This window comes from Panulirus ornatus, chromosome 47, assembly GCF_036320965.1.
Source record: "Panulirus ornatus isolate Po-2019 chromosome 47, ASM3632096v1, whole genome shotgun sequence".
Classification (NCBI taxonomy): Eukaryota; Metazoa; Arthropoda; class Malacostraca; order Decapoda; family Palinuridae; genus Panulirus; species Panulirus ornatus.
In genome coordinates, this window is record NC_092270.1 from 13,992,529 (window position 1) to 14,009,878 (window position 17,350).

The following is a 17,350-nucleotide window of genomic DNA, read 5'->3' on the forward strand; positions in this document are numbered from 1 at the left end:
ATCGATGTGCTATACCGGGGTTGACGTGCTGTCAGTGGATTGAATCAGGGCATGTGAAGCGTCTGGGGTAAACCATGGAAAGCTGTGTAGGTATGTATATTTGCGTGTGTGGACGTGTATGTATATACATGTGTATGGGGTTGGGTTAGGCCATTTCTTTCGTCTGTTTCCTTGCGCTACCTCGCAAATGCAGGAGATAGTGACAAAAAAAAAAATAAAAAAAAAATAAAAAAAATAATATATACATATATATATATATATATATATATATATATATATATATATATATATATATATATATATATATATATATATAAATATATATATATATATATAAACAACGCTTGGAAGGAGGCAGAAGTGATATTGTGACAGTGATTGTGTCAGCGTCGTGTCGCCTCGCCGCAGTAATCGAGACAGACTTCCCCAGAACTTTTTAAAGGGGAAGTAAATGTTTATAGTTGTGTTACTGGAGTGATAGTTTTCATGCATGGTGTTTTGACAAGAAAATAGTGAAGTTGGAGAAAAAATGTAGCTTAGACATTGAAGCTTATTGATTCAGTGGTGATATTGATGAGAACTGCTATTGACGTTTGTGTGAATAAATTGTACATTTTCATTTTCCATAGCCAGAGGTTGAACCATTATGTGACGTTCATTTTTTCATTCATTTCAAGCTAAAAGTTTGTTTTCTAAATTGTTTCTTACATTTTTCATATGTATATATATGTATGTGTGTGTGTGTGTGTGTGTGTGTGTGTGTGTGTGTACATATATGTATATTATCCCTGGGGATAGGGGTGAAAGAATACTTCCCACGTATTCCTCGCGTTTCGTAGAAAGCGACTAGAGGGGACGGGAGCGGGGGGCCGGAAATCCTCCCCTCCTTGTATTAACTTTCTAAAATGGGAAACAGAAGAAGGAGTCACGCGGGGAGTGCTCATCCTCCTCGAAGGCTCAGAGTGGGATGCCTAAATGTGTGTGGATGTAACCAAGATGTGAAAAAAGGAGAGATAGGTAGTATGTTTGAGGAAAGGAACCTGGATGTTTTGGCTCTGAGTGAAACGAAGCTCAAGGGTAAAGGGGAAGAGTGGTTTGGAAATGTCTGGGGAGTGAAGTCAGGGGTTAGTGAGAGGACAAGAGCAAGGGAAGGAGTAGCAATACTCCTGAAACAGGAGTTGTGGGAGTATGTGATAGAATGTAAGAAAGTAAATTCTCGATTAATATGGGTAAAATTGGAAGTTGACGGAGAGAGGTGGGTGATTATTGGTGCATATGCACCTGGGCATGAGAAGAAAGATCATGAGAGGCAAGTGTTTTGGGAGCAGCTAAATGAGTGTGTTAGCGGTTTTGATGCACGAGACCGGGTTATAGTGATGGGTGATTTGAATGCAAAGGTGAGTAATGTGGCAGTTGAGGGAATAATTGGTATGCATGGGGTGTTCAGTGTTGTAAATGGAAATGGTGAAGAGCTTGTAGATTTATGTGCTGAAAAATGACATGATTGGGAATACCTGGTTTAAAAAGCGAGATATACATAAGTATACTTATGTAAGTAGGAGAGATGGCCAGAGAGCGTTATTGGATTACGTGTTAATTGACAGGCGTGCGAAAGAGAGACTTTTGGATGTCAATGTGCTGAGAGGTGCAACTGGAGGGATGTCTGATCATTATCTTGTGGAGGCTAAGGTGAAGATTAGTATGGGTTTTCAGAAAAGAAGAGTGAATGTTGGGGTGAAGAAGGTGGTGAGAGTAAGTGAGCTTGGGAAGGAGACCTGTGTGAGGAAGTACCAGGAGAGACTGAGTACAGAATGGAAAAAGGTGAGAACAATGGAAGTAAGGGGAGTGGGGGAGGAATGGGATGTATTTAGGGAATCAGTGATGGATTGCGCAAAAGATGCTTGTGGCATGAGAAGAGTGGGAGGTGGGTTGATTAGAAAGGGTAGTGAGTGGTGGGATGAAGAAGTAAGAGTATTAGTGAAAGAGAAGAGAGAGGCATTTGGACGATTTTTGCAGGGAAAAAATGCAATTGAGTGGGAGATGTATAAAAGAAAGAGACAGGAGGTCAAGAGAAAGGTGCAAGAGGTGAAAAAAGGGCAAATGAGAGTTGGGGTGAGAGAGTATCATTAAATTTTAGGGAGAATAAAAAGATGTTCTGGAAGGAGGTAAATAAAGTGCGTAAGACAAGGGAGCAAATGGGAACTTCAGTGAAGGGCGCAAATGGGGAGGTGATAACAAGTAGTGGTGATGTGAGAAGGAGATGGAGTGAGTATTTTGAAGGTTTGTTGAATGTGTTTGATGATAGAGTGGCAGATATAGGGTGTTTTGGTCGAGGTGGTGTGCAAAGTGAGAGGGTTAGGGAAAATGATTTGGTAAACAGAGAAGAGGTAGTGAAAGCTTTGCGGAAGATGAAAGCCACCAAGGCAGCAGGTTTGGATGGTATTGCAGTGGAATTTATTTAAAAAGGGGGTGACTGTATTGTTGACTGGTTGGTAAGGTTATTTAATGTATGTATGACTCATGGTGAGGTGCCTGAGGATTGGCGGAATGCGTGCATAGTGCCATTGTACAAAGGCAAAGGGGATAAGAGTGAGTGCTCAAATTACAGAGGTATAAGTTTGTTGAGTATTCCTGGTAAATTATATGGGAGGGTATTGACTGAGAGGGTGAAGGCATGTACAGAGCATCAGACTGGGGAAGAGCAGTGTGGTTTCAGAAGTGGTAGAGGATGTGTGGATCAGGTGTTTGCTTTGAAGAATGTATGTGAGAAATACTTAGAAAAGCAAATGGATTTGTATGTAGCATTTATGGATCTGGAGAAGGCATATGATAGAGTTGATAGAGATGCTCTGTGGAAGGTATTAAGAATATATGGTGTGGGAGGCAAGTTGTTAGAAGCAGTGAAAAGTTTTTATCGAGGATGTAAGGCATGTGTACGTGTAGGAAGAGAGGAAAGTGATTGGTTCTCAGTGAATGTAGGTTTGCGGCAGGGGTGTGTGATGTCCCCATGGTTGTTTAATTTGTTTATGGATGGGGTTGTTAGGGAAGTAAATGCAAGAGTTTTGGAAAGAGGGGCAAGTATGCAGTCTGTTGGGGATGAGAGAGCTTGGGAAGTGAGTCAGTTGTTGTTCGCTGATGATACAGCGCTGGTGGCTGATTCATGTGAGAAACTGCAAAAGCTGGTGACTGAGTTTGGTAAAGTGTGTGGAAGAAGAAAGTTAAGAGTAAATGTGAATAAGAGCAAGGTTATTAGGTACAGTAGGGTTGAGGGTCAAGTCAATTGGGAGGTGAGTTTGAATGGAGAAAAACTGGAGGAAGTGAAGTGTTTTAGATATCTGGGAGTGGATCTGGCAGCGGATGGAACCATGGAAGCGGAAGTGGATCATAGGGTGGGGGAGGGGGCGAAAATTCTGGGGGCCTTGAAGAATGTGTGGAAGTCGAGAACATTATCTCGGAAAGCAAAAATGGGTATGTTTGAAGGAATAGTGGTTCCAACAATGTTGTATGGTTGCGAGGCGTGGGCTATGGATAGAGTTGTGCGCAGGAGGATGGATGTGCTGGAAATGAGATGTTTGAGGACAATGTGTGGTGTGAGGTGGTTTGATCGAGTGAGTAACGTAAGGGTAAGAGAGATGTGTGGAAATAAAAAGAGCGTGGTTGAGAGAGCAGAAGAGGGTGTTTTGAAGTGGTTTGGGCACATGGAGAGAATGAGTGAGGAAAGATTGACCAAGAGGATATATGTGTCGGAGGTGGAGGGAACGAGGAGAAGAGGGAGACCAAATTGGAGGTGGAAAGATGGAGTGAAAAAGATTTTGTGTGATTGGGGCCTGAACATGCAGGAGGGTGAAAGGAGGGCAAGGAATAGAGTGAATTGGAGCGATGTGGTATACCGGGGTTGACGTGCTGTCAGTGGATTGAATCAAGGCATGTGAAGCGTCTGGGGTAAACCATGGAAAGCTGTGTAGGTATGTATATTTGCGTGTGTGGACGTATGTATATACATGTGTATGGGGGGGGGGGGGTTGGGCCATTTCTTTCGTCTGTTTCCTTGCGCTACCTCGCAAACGCGGGAGACAGCGACAAAGTATAATAAAAAAAAAAATAATATATATATATATATATATATATACACACACACACACACACACACACACACACACACACACACACACACACATATAACAAGTAGTGGTGATGTGAGAAGGAGATGGAGTGAGTATTTTGAAGGTTTGTTGAATGTGTTTGATGATAGAGTGGCAGATATACGGTGTTTTGGTCGAGGTGGTGTGCAAAGTGAGAGGGTTAGGGAAAATGATTTGGTAAACAGAGAAGAGGTAGTAAAAGCTTTGCGGAAGGTGAAAGCCGGCAAGGCAGCAGGTTTGAATGGTATTGCAGTGGAATCTATTCAAAAAGGGGGTGACTATTGTTGACTGGTTGGTAAGGTTATTTAATGTATGTATGACTCATGGTGAAGTGCCTGAGGATTGGCGGAATGCGTGCATAGTGCCACTGTAAAAAGGCAAAGGGGATAAGAGTGAGTGCTCAAATTAAAGAGGTATAAGTTTGTTGAGTATTCCTGGTAAATCATATGGGAGGGTATTGATTGAGAGGGTGAAGGCACGTACAGAGCATCAGATTGGGGAAGAGCAGTGTGGTTTTAGAAGTGGTAGAGGATGTGTGGATCAGGTGTTTGCATTGAAGAATGTATGTGAGAAATACTTAGAAAAGCAAATGGATTTGTATGTAGCATTTATGGATCTGGAGAAGGCATATGATAGAGTTGATAGAGATGCTCTGAGGAAGGTATTAAGAATATATGGTGTGGGAGGCAAGTTGTTAGAAGCAGTGAAAAGTTTTTATCGAGGATGTAAGGCATGTGTACATGTAGGAAGAGAGGAATGTGATTGGTTCTCAGTGAATGTAGGTTTGCGGCAGGGGTGTGTGATGTCTCCATGGTTGTTTAATTTGTTTATGGATGGGGTTGTTAGGGAGGTGAATGCAAGAGTTTTGGAAAGAGGGGCAAGTATGCAGTCTGTTGTGGATGAGAGAGCTTGGGAAGTGAGTCAGTTGTTGTTCGCTGATGATACAGCGCTGGTGGCTGATTCATGTGAGAAACTGCAGAAGCTGGTGACTGAGTTTGATAAAGTGTGTGATAGAAGAAAGTTAAGAGTAAATGTGAATAAGAGCAAGGTCATTAGGTACAGTAGGGTTGAGGGTCAAGTCAATTGGGAGGTAAGTTTGAATGGAGAAAAACTGGAGGAAGTAAAGTGTTTTAGATATCTGGGAGCGGATCTGGCAGCAGATGGAACCATGGAAGCGGAAGTGAATCATAGGGTGGGGGAGGGGGCAAAAATCCTGGGAGCCTTGAAGAATGTGTGGAAGTCAAGAACATTATCTCGGAAAGCAAAAATGGGTATGTTTGAAGGAATAGTGGTTCCAACAATGATGTATGGTTGCGAGGCGTGGGCTATGGATAGAGTTGTGCGCAGGAGGGTGGATGTGCTGGAAATGAGATGTTTGAGGACAATGTGTGGTGTGAGGTGGTTTGATCGAGTAAGTAGTGTAAGGGTAAGAGAGATGTGTGGAAATAAAAAGAGCATGGTTGAGATAGCAGAAGAGGGTGTTTTGAAATGGTTTGGGCACATGTAGAGAATGAGTGAGGAAAGATTGACCAAGATGATATATGTGTCGGAAGTGGAGGGAACGAGGAGAAGTGGGAGACCAAATTGGAGGTGGAAAGATGGAGTGAAAAAGATTTTGTGTGATCGGGGCCTGAACATGCAGGATAGGGGAGAAAGAATACTTCCCACGTATTCCCTGCGTGTCGTAGAAGGCGACTAAAAGGGAAGGAAGCAGGGGGCTGGAAATCCTCCCCTCTCATTTTCTTTTTTTAAATTTTCCAAAAGAAGGAACAGGGAAGGGGGCCACGTGAGGATATTCCCTCAAAGGCCCAGTCCTCTGTTCTTGGCACTACCTCGCTGGTGCGGGAAGTGGCGAATGGTATGAATATATATTCTATTATTCTTTTTATTTTGCTTTGTCGCTGTCTCCCGCATTAGCGAGGTAGCGCAAGGAGACAGACGAAAGAATGGCCCAACCCGCCCACATACACATGTATATACATACACGTCCACACATGCATATATACATACCTATACATCTCAATGTACACATATATATACACACACAGACATATGCATATATACACATGTACATAATTCATACTGTCTGCCTTTATTTGTTCCCATTGCCACCTCGCCACACATGGAATAACATCCCCCTCCCCCCTCATGTGTGCGAGGTAGCGCTAGGAAAAAACATCAAAGGCCCCATTCATTCACACTCAGTCTCTAGCTGTCATGTAATAATGCACCGAAACCACAGCTCCCTTTCCACATCCAGGCCCCGCACACTTTCCATGGTTTACCCCAGACGCTTCACATGCCCTGGTTCAATCCATTGACAGCACGCCGACCCTGGTATACCACATCGTTCCAATTCACTCTATTCCTTGCACGCCTTTCACCCTCCTGCATGTTCAGGCCCCAATCACTCAAAATCTTTTTCACTCCATCTTTCCACCTCCAATTTGGTCTTCCACTTCTCCTCGTCCCCTCCACCTCTGACACATATATCCTCTTGGTCAATCTTTCCTCACTCATTCTCTCCATGTGACCAAACCATTTCAAAACACCCTCTTCTGCTCTCTCAACCACACTCTTTTTATTTCCAAACATCTCTCTTACCCTTACATTCCTTACTCGATCAAACCACCTCACACCACATATGGTCCTCAAACATCTCATTTCCAGCACATCCACCCTCCTGCGCACAACTCTATTCATAGCCCACACCTCACAACCATACAACATTGTTGGAACCACTATTCCTTCAAACATACCCATTTTCGCTTTCCGAGATAATGTTCTCAACTTCCACACATTCTTCAAGGCTCCCAGAATTTTCGCCCCCTCCCCACCCTATGATTCACTTCCACTTCCATGGTTCCATCCGCTGCCAGATCTACTCCCAGATATCTAAAACACTTTACTTCCTCCAGTTTTTCTCCATTCAAACTTACCTCCCAATTTACTTGACCCTCAACCCAACTGTACCTTGCTCTTATTCACATTTACTCTTAACTTTCTTCTTTCACACACTTTATCAAACTCAGTCACCAGCTTCTGCAGTTTCTTACATGAATCAGCCACCAGCGCTGTATCATCAGCGAACAACAACTGACTCACTTCCCAAGCTCTCTCATCCACAACAGACTGCATACTTGCCCCTCTTTCCAAAACTCTTGCATTTACCTCCCAAACAACCCCATCCATAAACAAAGTAAACAACCATGGAGACATCACACACCCCTGCTGCAAACCTACATTCACTGAGAACCAATCACTTTCCTCTCTTCCTACACGTACACATGCCTTACATCCTCGATAAAAACTTTTCACTGCTTCTAACAACTTGCCTCCCACACCATATATTCTTAAAACCTTCCACAGAGCATCTCTATCAACTCTATCATATGCCTTCTCCACATCCATAAATGCTACATACAAATACATTTGTTTTTCTAAGTATTTCTCACATACATTCTTCAAAGCAAACACCTGATCCACACATCCTCTACCACTTCTGAAACCACACTGCTCTTCCCCAATCTGATGCTCTGTACATGCCTTCACCCTCTCAATCAATACCCTCCCATATAATTTACCAGGAATACTCAACAAACTTATATCTCTGTAATTTGAGCATTCACTCTTATCCCCTTTGCCTTTGTACAATGGCACTATGCAAGCATTCCACCAATCCTCAGGCCCCTCACCATGAGTCATACATACATCAAATAACCTTACCAACCACTCAACAATACAGTCACCCCCTTTTTTTAATAAATTCCACTGCAATACCATCCAAACCTGCTGCCTTGCCGGCTTTCATCTTCCGCAAAGCTTTTACTACCTCTTCTCTATTTACCAAATCATTTTCCCTAACCCTCTCACTTTGCACACCACCTCGACCAAAACACCCTATATCTGCCACTCTATCATCAAACACATTCAACAAACCTTCACAATACTCACTCCATCTCCTTCTCACATCACCACTACTTGTTATCACCTCCCCATTTGCGCCCTTCACTGAAGTTCCCATTTGCTCCCTTGTCTTACGCACTTTATTTACCTCCTTCCAGAACATCTTTTTATTCTCCCTGAAATTTAATGATACTCTCTCACACCAACTCTCATTTGCCCTCTTTTTCACCTCTTGCACCTTTCTCTTAACCTCCTGCCTCTTTCTTTTATACCTCTCCCACTCATTTGCATTTTTTCCCTGCAAAAATCGTCCAAATGCCTCTCTCTTCTCTTTCACTAATAATTTTACTTCTTCATTCCACCACTCACTACCTTTTCTAATCAACCCACCTCCCACGCTTCTCATGCCACAAGCATCTTTTGCGCAAGCCATCACTGATTCCCTAAATGCATCCCATTCCTCCCCCACTCCCCTTACATCCTTTGTTCTCACCTTTTTCCATTCTGTAGTCAGTCTCTCCTGGTACTTCCTCACACAAGTCTCCTTCCCAAGCTCCCTTACTCTCACCACTCTCTTCACCCCAACATTCTCTCTTCTTTTCTGAAAACCCATACTAATCTTCACCTTCACCTCCACAAGATAATGATCAGACATCCCTCCAGTTGTACCTCTCAGCACATTAACATCCAAAAGTCTCTCTTTCGTGCGTCTATCAATTAACGCGTAATCCAATAACGCTCTCTGGCCATCTCTCCTACTTACATACGTATACTTATGTATATCTCGCTTTTTAAACCAGGTATTCCCAATCACCAGTCCTTTTTCAGCACATAAATCTACAAGCTCTTCACCATTTCCATTTACAACACTGAACACTCCATGTATACCAATTATTCCCTCAACTGCCACATTACTCACCTCTGCATTCAAATCACCCATCACTATAACCCGGTCTTGTGCATCAAAACCACTAACACACTCATTCAGCTGCTCCCAAAACACTTGCCTCTCATGATCTTTCTTCTCATGCCCAGGTGCATATGCACCAATAATCACCCATCTCTCTCCATCAACTTTCAGTTTTACCCATATCAATCGAGAATTTACTTTCTTACATTTTATCACATACTCCCACAACTCCTGTTTCAGGAGTACTGCTACTCCTTCCCTTGCTCTTGTCCTCTCACTAACCCCTGACTTTACTCCCAAGACATTCCCAAACCACTCTTCCCCTTTACCCTTGAGCTTCGTTTCACTCAGAGCCAAAACATCCAGGTTCCTTTCCTCAAACATACTATCTCTCCTTTTTTCTCATCTTGGTTACATCCACACACATTTAGACACCCCAATCTGAGCCTTCAAGGAGGATGAGCACTCCTCGCGTGACTCCTTCTTCTGTTTCCCCTTTTAGAAAGTTAAAATACAAGGAGGGGAGGGTTTCTGGCCCCCCCGCTCCCATCCCCTGTAGTCGCCTTCTACGACACGTGAGGAATGCGTGGGAAGTATTCTTTCTCCCCTATCCCCAGGGATATATATATATATATATATATATATATATATATATATATATATATATCTGGATCTGGAGAAGGCATATGATAGAGTTGATAGAGATGCTCTGTGGAAGGTATTAAGAATATATGGTGTGGGAGGCAAGTTGTTAGAAGCAGTGAAAAGTTTTTATCGAAGATGTAAGGCATGTGTACGTGTAGGAAGAGAGGAAAGTGATTGGTTCTCAGTGAATGTAGGTTTGCGGCAGGGGTGTGTGAAGTCTCCATGGTTGTTTAATTTGTTTATGGATGGGGTTGTTAGGGAGGTGAATGCAAGAGTTTTGGAAAGAGGGGCAAGTATGAAGTCTGTTGGGGATGAGAGAGCTTGGGAAGTGAGTCAGTTGTTGTTCGCTGATGATACAGCGCTGGTGGCTGATTCATGTGAGAAAGTGCAGAAGCTGGTGACTGAGTTTGGTAAAGTGTGTGAAAGAAGAAAGTTAAGAGTAAATGTGAATAAGAGCAAGGTTATTAGGTACAGTAGGGTTGAGGGTCAAGTCAATTGGGAGGTGAGTTTGAATGGAGAAAAACTGGAGGAAGTGAAGTGTTTTAGATATCTGGGAGTGGATCTGGCAGCGGATGGAACCATGGAAGCGGAAGTGGATCATAGGGTGGGGGAGGGGGCGAAAATTCTGGGAGCCTTGAAGAATGTGTGGAAGTCGAGAACATTATCTCGGAAAGCAAAAATGGGTATGTTTGAAGGAATAGTGGTTCCAACAATGTTGTATGGTTGCGAGGCGTGGACTATGGATAGAGTTGTGCGCAGGAGGATGGATGTGCTGGAAATGAGATGTTTGAGGACAATGTGTGGTGTGAGGTGGTTTGATCGAGTAAGTAACGTAAGGGTAAGAGAGATGTGTGGAAATAAAAAGAGCGTGGTTGAGAGAGCAGAAGAGGGTGTTTTGAAATGGTTTGGTCACATGGAGAGAATGAGTGAGGAAAGATTGACCAAGAGGATATATGTGTCGGAGGTGGAGGGAACGAGGAGAAGAGGGAGACCAAATTGGAGGTGGAAAGATGGAGTGAAAAAGATTTTGTGTGATCGGGGCCTGAACATGCAGGAGGGTGAAAGGAGGGCAAAGAATAGAGTGAATTGGAGCGATGTGGTATACCGGGGTTGACGTGCTGTCAGTGGATTGAATCAAGGCATGTGTATGGGGGTGGGTTGGGCCATTTCTTTCGTCTGTTTCCTTGCGCTACCTCGCAAATGCGGGAGACAGCAAAAAAAAAAAAAAAAAAAAAAAAAAAAAATATATATATATATATATATATATATATATATATATATATATATATAAAAATATATACATATATATATATATATATATATATATATATATATATATATATATATATATATATATATCTGATTAAGTGCCCACATACCTTTCCCAACCACTGTTCCAGACGACCAAACCCATTAAATACTGGCATACATGATCACCTGTCCATTGTCAAAGCTGGCCTAAGCTCCTCTGTTTCCAGCCAATGGTTATACAGTGGTAGGGAAGTTATTCTGTTCTTAACATTATAGCCTACCAGAAGCAAGGTTTCAGAGCAGTTTAATCAAGTAAAGGACTACATTTTGATGTGCTAGTACATAATTTTGATGATGTCTTTAGACATTTTACATATAATTAGCCATGGCATTGGTTATGTTGTCTTCCTCCTCTTAACCTAATTTGTTGTCATAAGAATCATGACTTTAGTTTTCACTGCAACCATAAATATAACCGATTACAATTAAATTTTTTTTTTTTAATTTTCCAAAAGAAGGAACAGAGAAGGGGGCCAGGTGAGGATATTCCTCAAAGGCCCAGTTCTCTGTTCTTAACGCTACCTCGCTAACGCGGGAAATGGCAAATAGTTTGAAAAAAAAAAAATTAAATTTGGAAGGAATAATAATCATGGATTTCATGGGTAACTGTATTTGTAATTGATTCCAATTGTGGTGGAATCATATGTCTGATCTTAATTCACCCAGCATACAGTCATAACAAGACTCTAATTGTGTAAATTTATCTTCCAAAGTTATGATGCATGGTGCCATCCACTGGAGTGTGTGTTTTCAATGACAAGGAAAAATAACCACTGCTTGAACTCACAGGCAATTAATCTGTTTTCAAACAGTTTTACTTGATATGTACCAACTTACAAACTATATATAGTTCTACAAAACCTGAATGAAGCACTAAGTGATTGTTTATTGCACTAATATGCAGGATGGTCTACTTCAAATATCCTCACAGTCCATGTGAAGACATTCACAAATTACTTTGGGATGCCACTGGTGTCCCTCCTGATCTAGCAGATAGATTCTGACATACGTGGCACCAACTGATTCTTTGTACTGTGAATACTTAGTAAACAGTGGCTTTACCCTGCAATTTCCCTTTAATTCAAATACCTGATGATTCACCTTGTGGTGGTGAAAGGTGTTACAGGGATAATACCACTCTATATCAACTCTACAGTGTAAGGAATCAATTGGCATAATCTATCAGTATGTTTCCACACCAAAAGTAGCTTTAGAAAATGGTTACTAATGTATTACAGAGATACCTGTGAGCGTTATATTTCACTGAACAATAATAAGGCAATTGTCAAGTACGTGGGTCAATGTGGGTTACTGGTAATTAAATCACAAAGAAGTAATACACTTGCTAAGAATCAACAGAACCAATGAGAACCTTACTCTACCAAAATCTATCTTAATTTTCAATGCAGTAATAGAAATATACCAGTCATGCTCAAGAAAATGCACTGCCAATTTGACATAATGTCAATAAAGGCAACACAACTCATTCCCTAGCAGAAGGAAAATCTTTTGGTATTTACAATATTTCTACTATCATATCAGCAGTTTAGAGATGCTTGGTGAGGTTTGTACAGGTTCTCTTGATATCATTTGTATTACCAAAATTTACATTAATTAACCCCATATTTTCTCTGATACACAAGTTATCATTTTATTCAATATCATTCAATAAAATATTTTCTTTTTCTTACACTGAAGGTTCCAGTCATGGACAAAAGTCTATGACAAGGCCAAATTTTAGTCGAAATACTGATATGATTATGAAATGGAAAAACTGACATGGGAAAACGTTCACAAATTTCGGAAGTGAAAAATCTGTCTTAATATGTGCCAGCTCATAGTTATTGGGAAAGATATGAGGGGGTACAGAGTTCCAAGGCTTCAAGGTGTAGGTAACGAAACAGTTATCAAAACGGCCCACCCATGAGGTGCCAATGGTCACATGTTCCACAGGTGTCTATCTTACAACAAAGTACTACGCAGAGCAATTGAAAAAAATTGCCATTTCCCAAAACTAGTTTAAATTCAGAGCTATACTGGTAAATTACCTTCATTGGTACCATCTTTGTCAAAATCTATCATCTAAATTATGTGTCCATTTCCAAATAAATTAGTCACTAATTACCTCTTCAACCCAAAAAAGACATGGCACTATCCAGTAGCGTGTCTCCTTAATAACATGGAAATTCATCCATTACACATTTGCTGCATAGTTATTTTTGTTTTCATACATACCTCTATTTCAAATTAATGTCATCTAACTCCAAATTTGCCCTCTCCCTCATTGCCCTACAAACCATCAAGATAATTATCAAAAGATCCATCAAGATAATCATTGTCAAAAGATAAGAAAATGTTGATAATCTAAAAACCACACTTTTCTTTTCATCTACACACCAAATAATGATTCCATAAGAGTAGAATGAAGATTCCAAAGCTAATACAAGTGTGTCTACTTACTGAGAAATTATCCCATCACGACTGTGATACTGCACAATGAATTAATGGTATACTGCTGGAAATCACACTAGACAGTTCTGGAACTACTTCCCTAATCACCTCACTATCATTGCTGAACAAATTCATTCTAAACCCCAAATTACTTTCAATGAGTAGCTGAAATAGTAATTTGCCGGAAACTGCAGGAAACTTACCACTGCCAACACAAAAGGGGGACTCGGTGGAACCATCCTCAAGAGGCTGCAAGATCTCATGCTTGCCAACATCACTGTCGCCCACCAACAGAAACTTTAATAAGTAATCATATGGCTTGCTGGACTCACCCCCTCCACCTTGCCCCCCACCATCTGACATCATGCTCATCTCATCACTCGAGCTACTATTGCTGATGGGTACATTGGAAGACACTTTGTCACCTTCGCTATGATCAAAAAAACGTTGTTGGTTACAGATATCTGATTTGTATTTCTGTTGGCTGTATTCTCTTTGCCTGCAGGGCATGAAAGAGGAAGCCCTCAAATCTTGCCCACGTCGCCATCTGTCTATTTCTTTCCAAAATGAAAGTGTCAAAACATGCCTCGCGAACCAATGTCTTTTTCGATTTGAGGGGATAATTTTCAATAACCGTAATTTTCACAATTGGTTATAACTCACTATGGTAACGTTTCCTTGTAAATTATCTCTCATCATAACCACAGACTCCTGCAAATCTAAGCGCAGGTTAGAGCTGCCTGGCAGAGCAGGAACAGCCAAGGACAGCCAAAACACCACCACTATCCACTAAGCATTAACAATTACACTGTGAAAGTTCCTCAGTCAAGATGACAAATATTTCGATGATGACCAATTCTCGTAAGTTGAGGATGGCAGAATGTTTTATTCGAGCATTCTTGAACACTTTGAGGTTACTGAAGATTCGTATCAAGTTTATCAGTTGGGTTTATGGCATAAAGTAGCGAGAGATTATATTTGAAAACTCTGAAATCCTGACTTCCAGCAACAAAACAAACCAACTGGGCCCAGATGGCAGCACCATCCAGTCAAGGTGGTCGTAGAAAACGGTCACGTGAGCCTAAGTTAATGGGATACTTGTGAAATTAGTTCATATACCAATTCACCCAGTCTACTCTCATTAAATCCACGTCATTTTAACTGGATGGACCAAATTTGTGTGGATTCACTGCACATTCATATATAATGATCAGTATCTATTATAAATATGATAGTATGTAATGCCTAGATTATGACAGCCTGTCATCGGGTGTGTCATTATTGGTACAGGGAGGGTGTGTTCCCGGGGTGCCATTACCGGAACATGTAGGCCTATATGTGATTCTAAATGCGTTAGGTTCTTTTTGTGTAATTTGTGGTTCGTGTAATATGTGCCGAAGAAAAATGTGTAAATATTCGCTGTCAATGCCCGTTCTTGGGTTTGCCATACCCGCACAAGTCGGCCCATGTATGACTATTAGTATATTGGACTCTTTTAAGATGTGTGACTGTGATTACGTGAGTGTAATTACACACCTATTTGTTCCGTACGGATAGGGTTTTACACCATTGGGGCACCGTCTCTTGAACCTTCTTTACCATACAACCTTGTAAACGTTCGTATGCTGTCTACATTTACTATTTCCTGATCAATTCATTCCATCCCTCTGCCATGCATACTATAGAAACATTTCTCTACATTTTTTTCAGCAAGTTTCTTGCTCAGTTTCAGGCTATGTCCCCTGATTGCTGAATTTCTACATTTTCCGAACACTTCATTGTCTGCATCATCACCTGGGTTGAAACATTAGAGGATGAGGACTAGTGATCAGGACAACCCTTAATCTTCTCTCTCCCACGGGAAAAAAAAAAAATCCGGGCCTTTCACTGTAACTCGGCTCTTTGTTCTGGTGTACTGTGTAAGATGTGAGGATTTTGTCTACGTATGAAGATTGGCCAACAAGAATAAGCTCTTGTTGTTGGCGCCAGACGTATGAAAGTTGACTGCGAAAATAATGGAGTGACGCATCTAATCCATTGTGGACACGTCAGTCTGTAAGATGTCTTATTAATGTATAAGATCCCATTGTTGTTTGGAAGAGATCATATTTACTCAGCGAAGTAAATAAACTCAGTACACCACGAGACTCGAGCTGTTTGATACCCCCCATGTGTTGCTCCGCCTCGCGAGTTATTTTTCACCGGTTTCTCCTCCTATGGGACTTGTGTGAGAGGAACAGGTGGTGCCCAAACCCGGGAGCAGACTTTACGTGCTCAAGCGAACTGAACTTCTGTATACGTGCAGCAAGCTGTGGTGATTACTCGTGATGGCAGAGAAGGAGCAACTTGAAAGAGGACGGGCGGCTGCTCGAGGATGGTGTACGAGAGCCTCCAAGGCTTTGCGGACTTTGCTTGAACTGCCAACTGTGTCCAGGGTGCAGCTGGAAGACGCTATAGCGGATTTAGATAAGCGTCTAGACACCTTGGACCGAGTTCAAGCGGAATATGAACTGACAATAAGTGACCCTGAGATGTTGGAAGCAGACCTGGACAAAGCAGATAGTTTACGCAGTGGTGTTAGAGCTGTTCGGGTGCAGGCTGGCGAGCTGTTGGCGAAACTGGATAAGACTGCCGTTCATGAAGGGTCGGGAAGTAGTGAAGATAAGTCTGCAAGTGCAAGCGCAGTGCCTACTAGTGCCAGTGTGAACCTTCCACGGCTCTACTTGCCGAAGTTTAGTGGTGAACTAACCCAGTGGCAGTCATTCTGGGATTTGTTCGCGGCCATGGTAGACGACTCTACTCTACCAGCCATCAGCAAGTTCACCTATCTGCAGGCCTTATGGAAGGTGAGGCCAAGTCTGTCATCCAAGGCTTGTCACTTACTGCAGTTAATTATGCTGTGGCCTGTAATCTGTTGAAGGAGTGGTATGGGAAGCCAGAGAGGATTATCTTCGCCCACATTCAAGCTCTTCTTGGCTTGAGCCTGCCGTTCAAGCCTCAAGGATCTACGACTTATGTGTCCGCCTTGAGGAAGCTGCAGGATGACCTCCTGGTCCACATCAGGAGTTTGGAGGCACTGAGGGTAAGTGGCAGTGAGTTTGTCCTCTTCCTCACTCCAGTGATTTTGTCTCATCTGCCGAGCGACATTCGTTTGGAGTGGTCGAGGGAAGGATCGGGCCACGAAAGGGATCTCGCATGGCTGCTAGATTTTCTTAGGAAGGAGATTGAGCGCCGTGAACGCTCAGACTCCTTTAAGGACGTGACTACTGCTGCAGGGACAGACAGCCGCAGTGTGAGGGAGCCTGAGAGAAGAAAGAAGTCTCCTAGTTCTGCATTTGCTCTTCAGACAGTCTCAGAGACATATTCAGGTGGGTGTGGATTTTGTAATAAGTCCCATTCCAGTGAAAAGTGCTTTAAAGTTATCAAACTTCCACGTGCAGAACGACTGGAAAATATTCGTTCTGCTGAGCTGTGTTTTAAGTGCTTAAAAAGGGGGCACGTAGCTTGAGGTTGCAAGGCAAAGTGCTCTAAGTGTAAAGGCAACCATAATGTCCTCTGCTCAAAGGATAATGTTTCACCTAAGGGCAGGGCTGTTAGTCAGCCGGCCAAGGAGAGTGAAGGGGAAACGGGAGATACCAATGTTATGCCTGGTGATCTAGTTGGTGTTTCTCATTCTTCACAGTTTAAACAAAGGTGTTGTGTCTTGCCGACAGCATAGGTTAAAGTGTATGGAAGGCATGGCAAGTACAGTGAAGCTACCTTGTTGTTCGACTCTGGGGCAGATCGATCCTATGTGTCGAGTGAATTTGTAAGGAAGGTTAGGCCTACATGGGTATCTTCTGAACAGATGTCCTATTCTGCCTTTGGGGGAAGTAAGAGTTCTAGATCTACCCAGTGTAATATTTATGACCTGAATTTAGTGGATGTTAATAATGAAGTAGTGTGTTTACTTGCAGCTGAAGTGCCCACAATATGTGCTCCATTA

General features: G+C 42.1%; 1 protein-coding gene across 1 annotated transcript in view; it reads right to left on the bottom strand.

The window, feature by feature from the left end:
• The window catches only part of Rab40 (RAS oncogene family member Rab40), a 108,798-nt gene extending 94,418 nt beyond the window's left edge, over nt 1-14,380 (bottom strand). Inside the window, exon 1 of the mRNA XM_071689747.1 lies at nt 13,569-14,380. Within this exon, the coding sequence (XP_071545848.1) occupies nt 13,569-13,875 (307 nt within the window). The 5' untranslated portion in view covers nt 13,876-14,380. The remainder of the gene's footprint in view (nt 1-13,568) is intronic.
• Between the last annotated feature and the right edge of the window lie 2,970 nt (nt 14,381-17,350).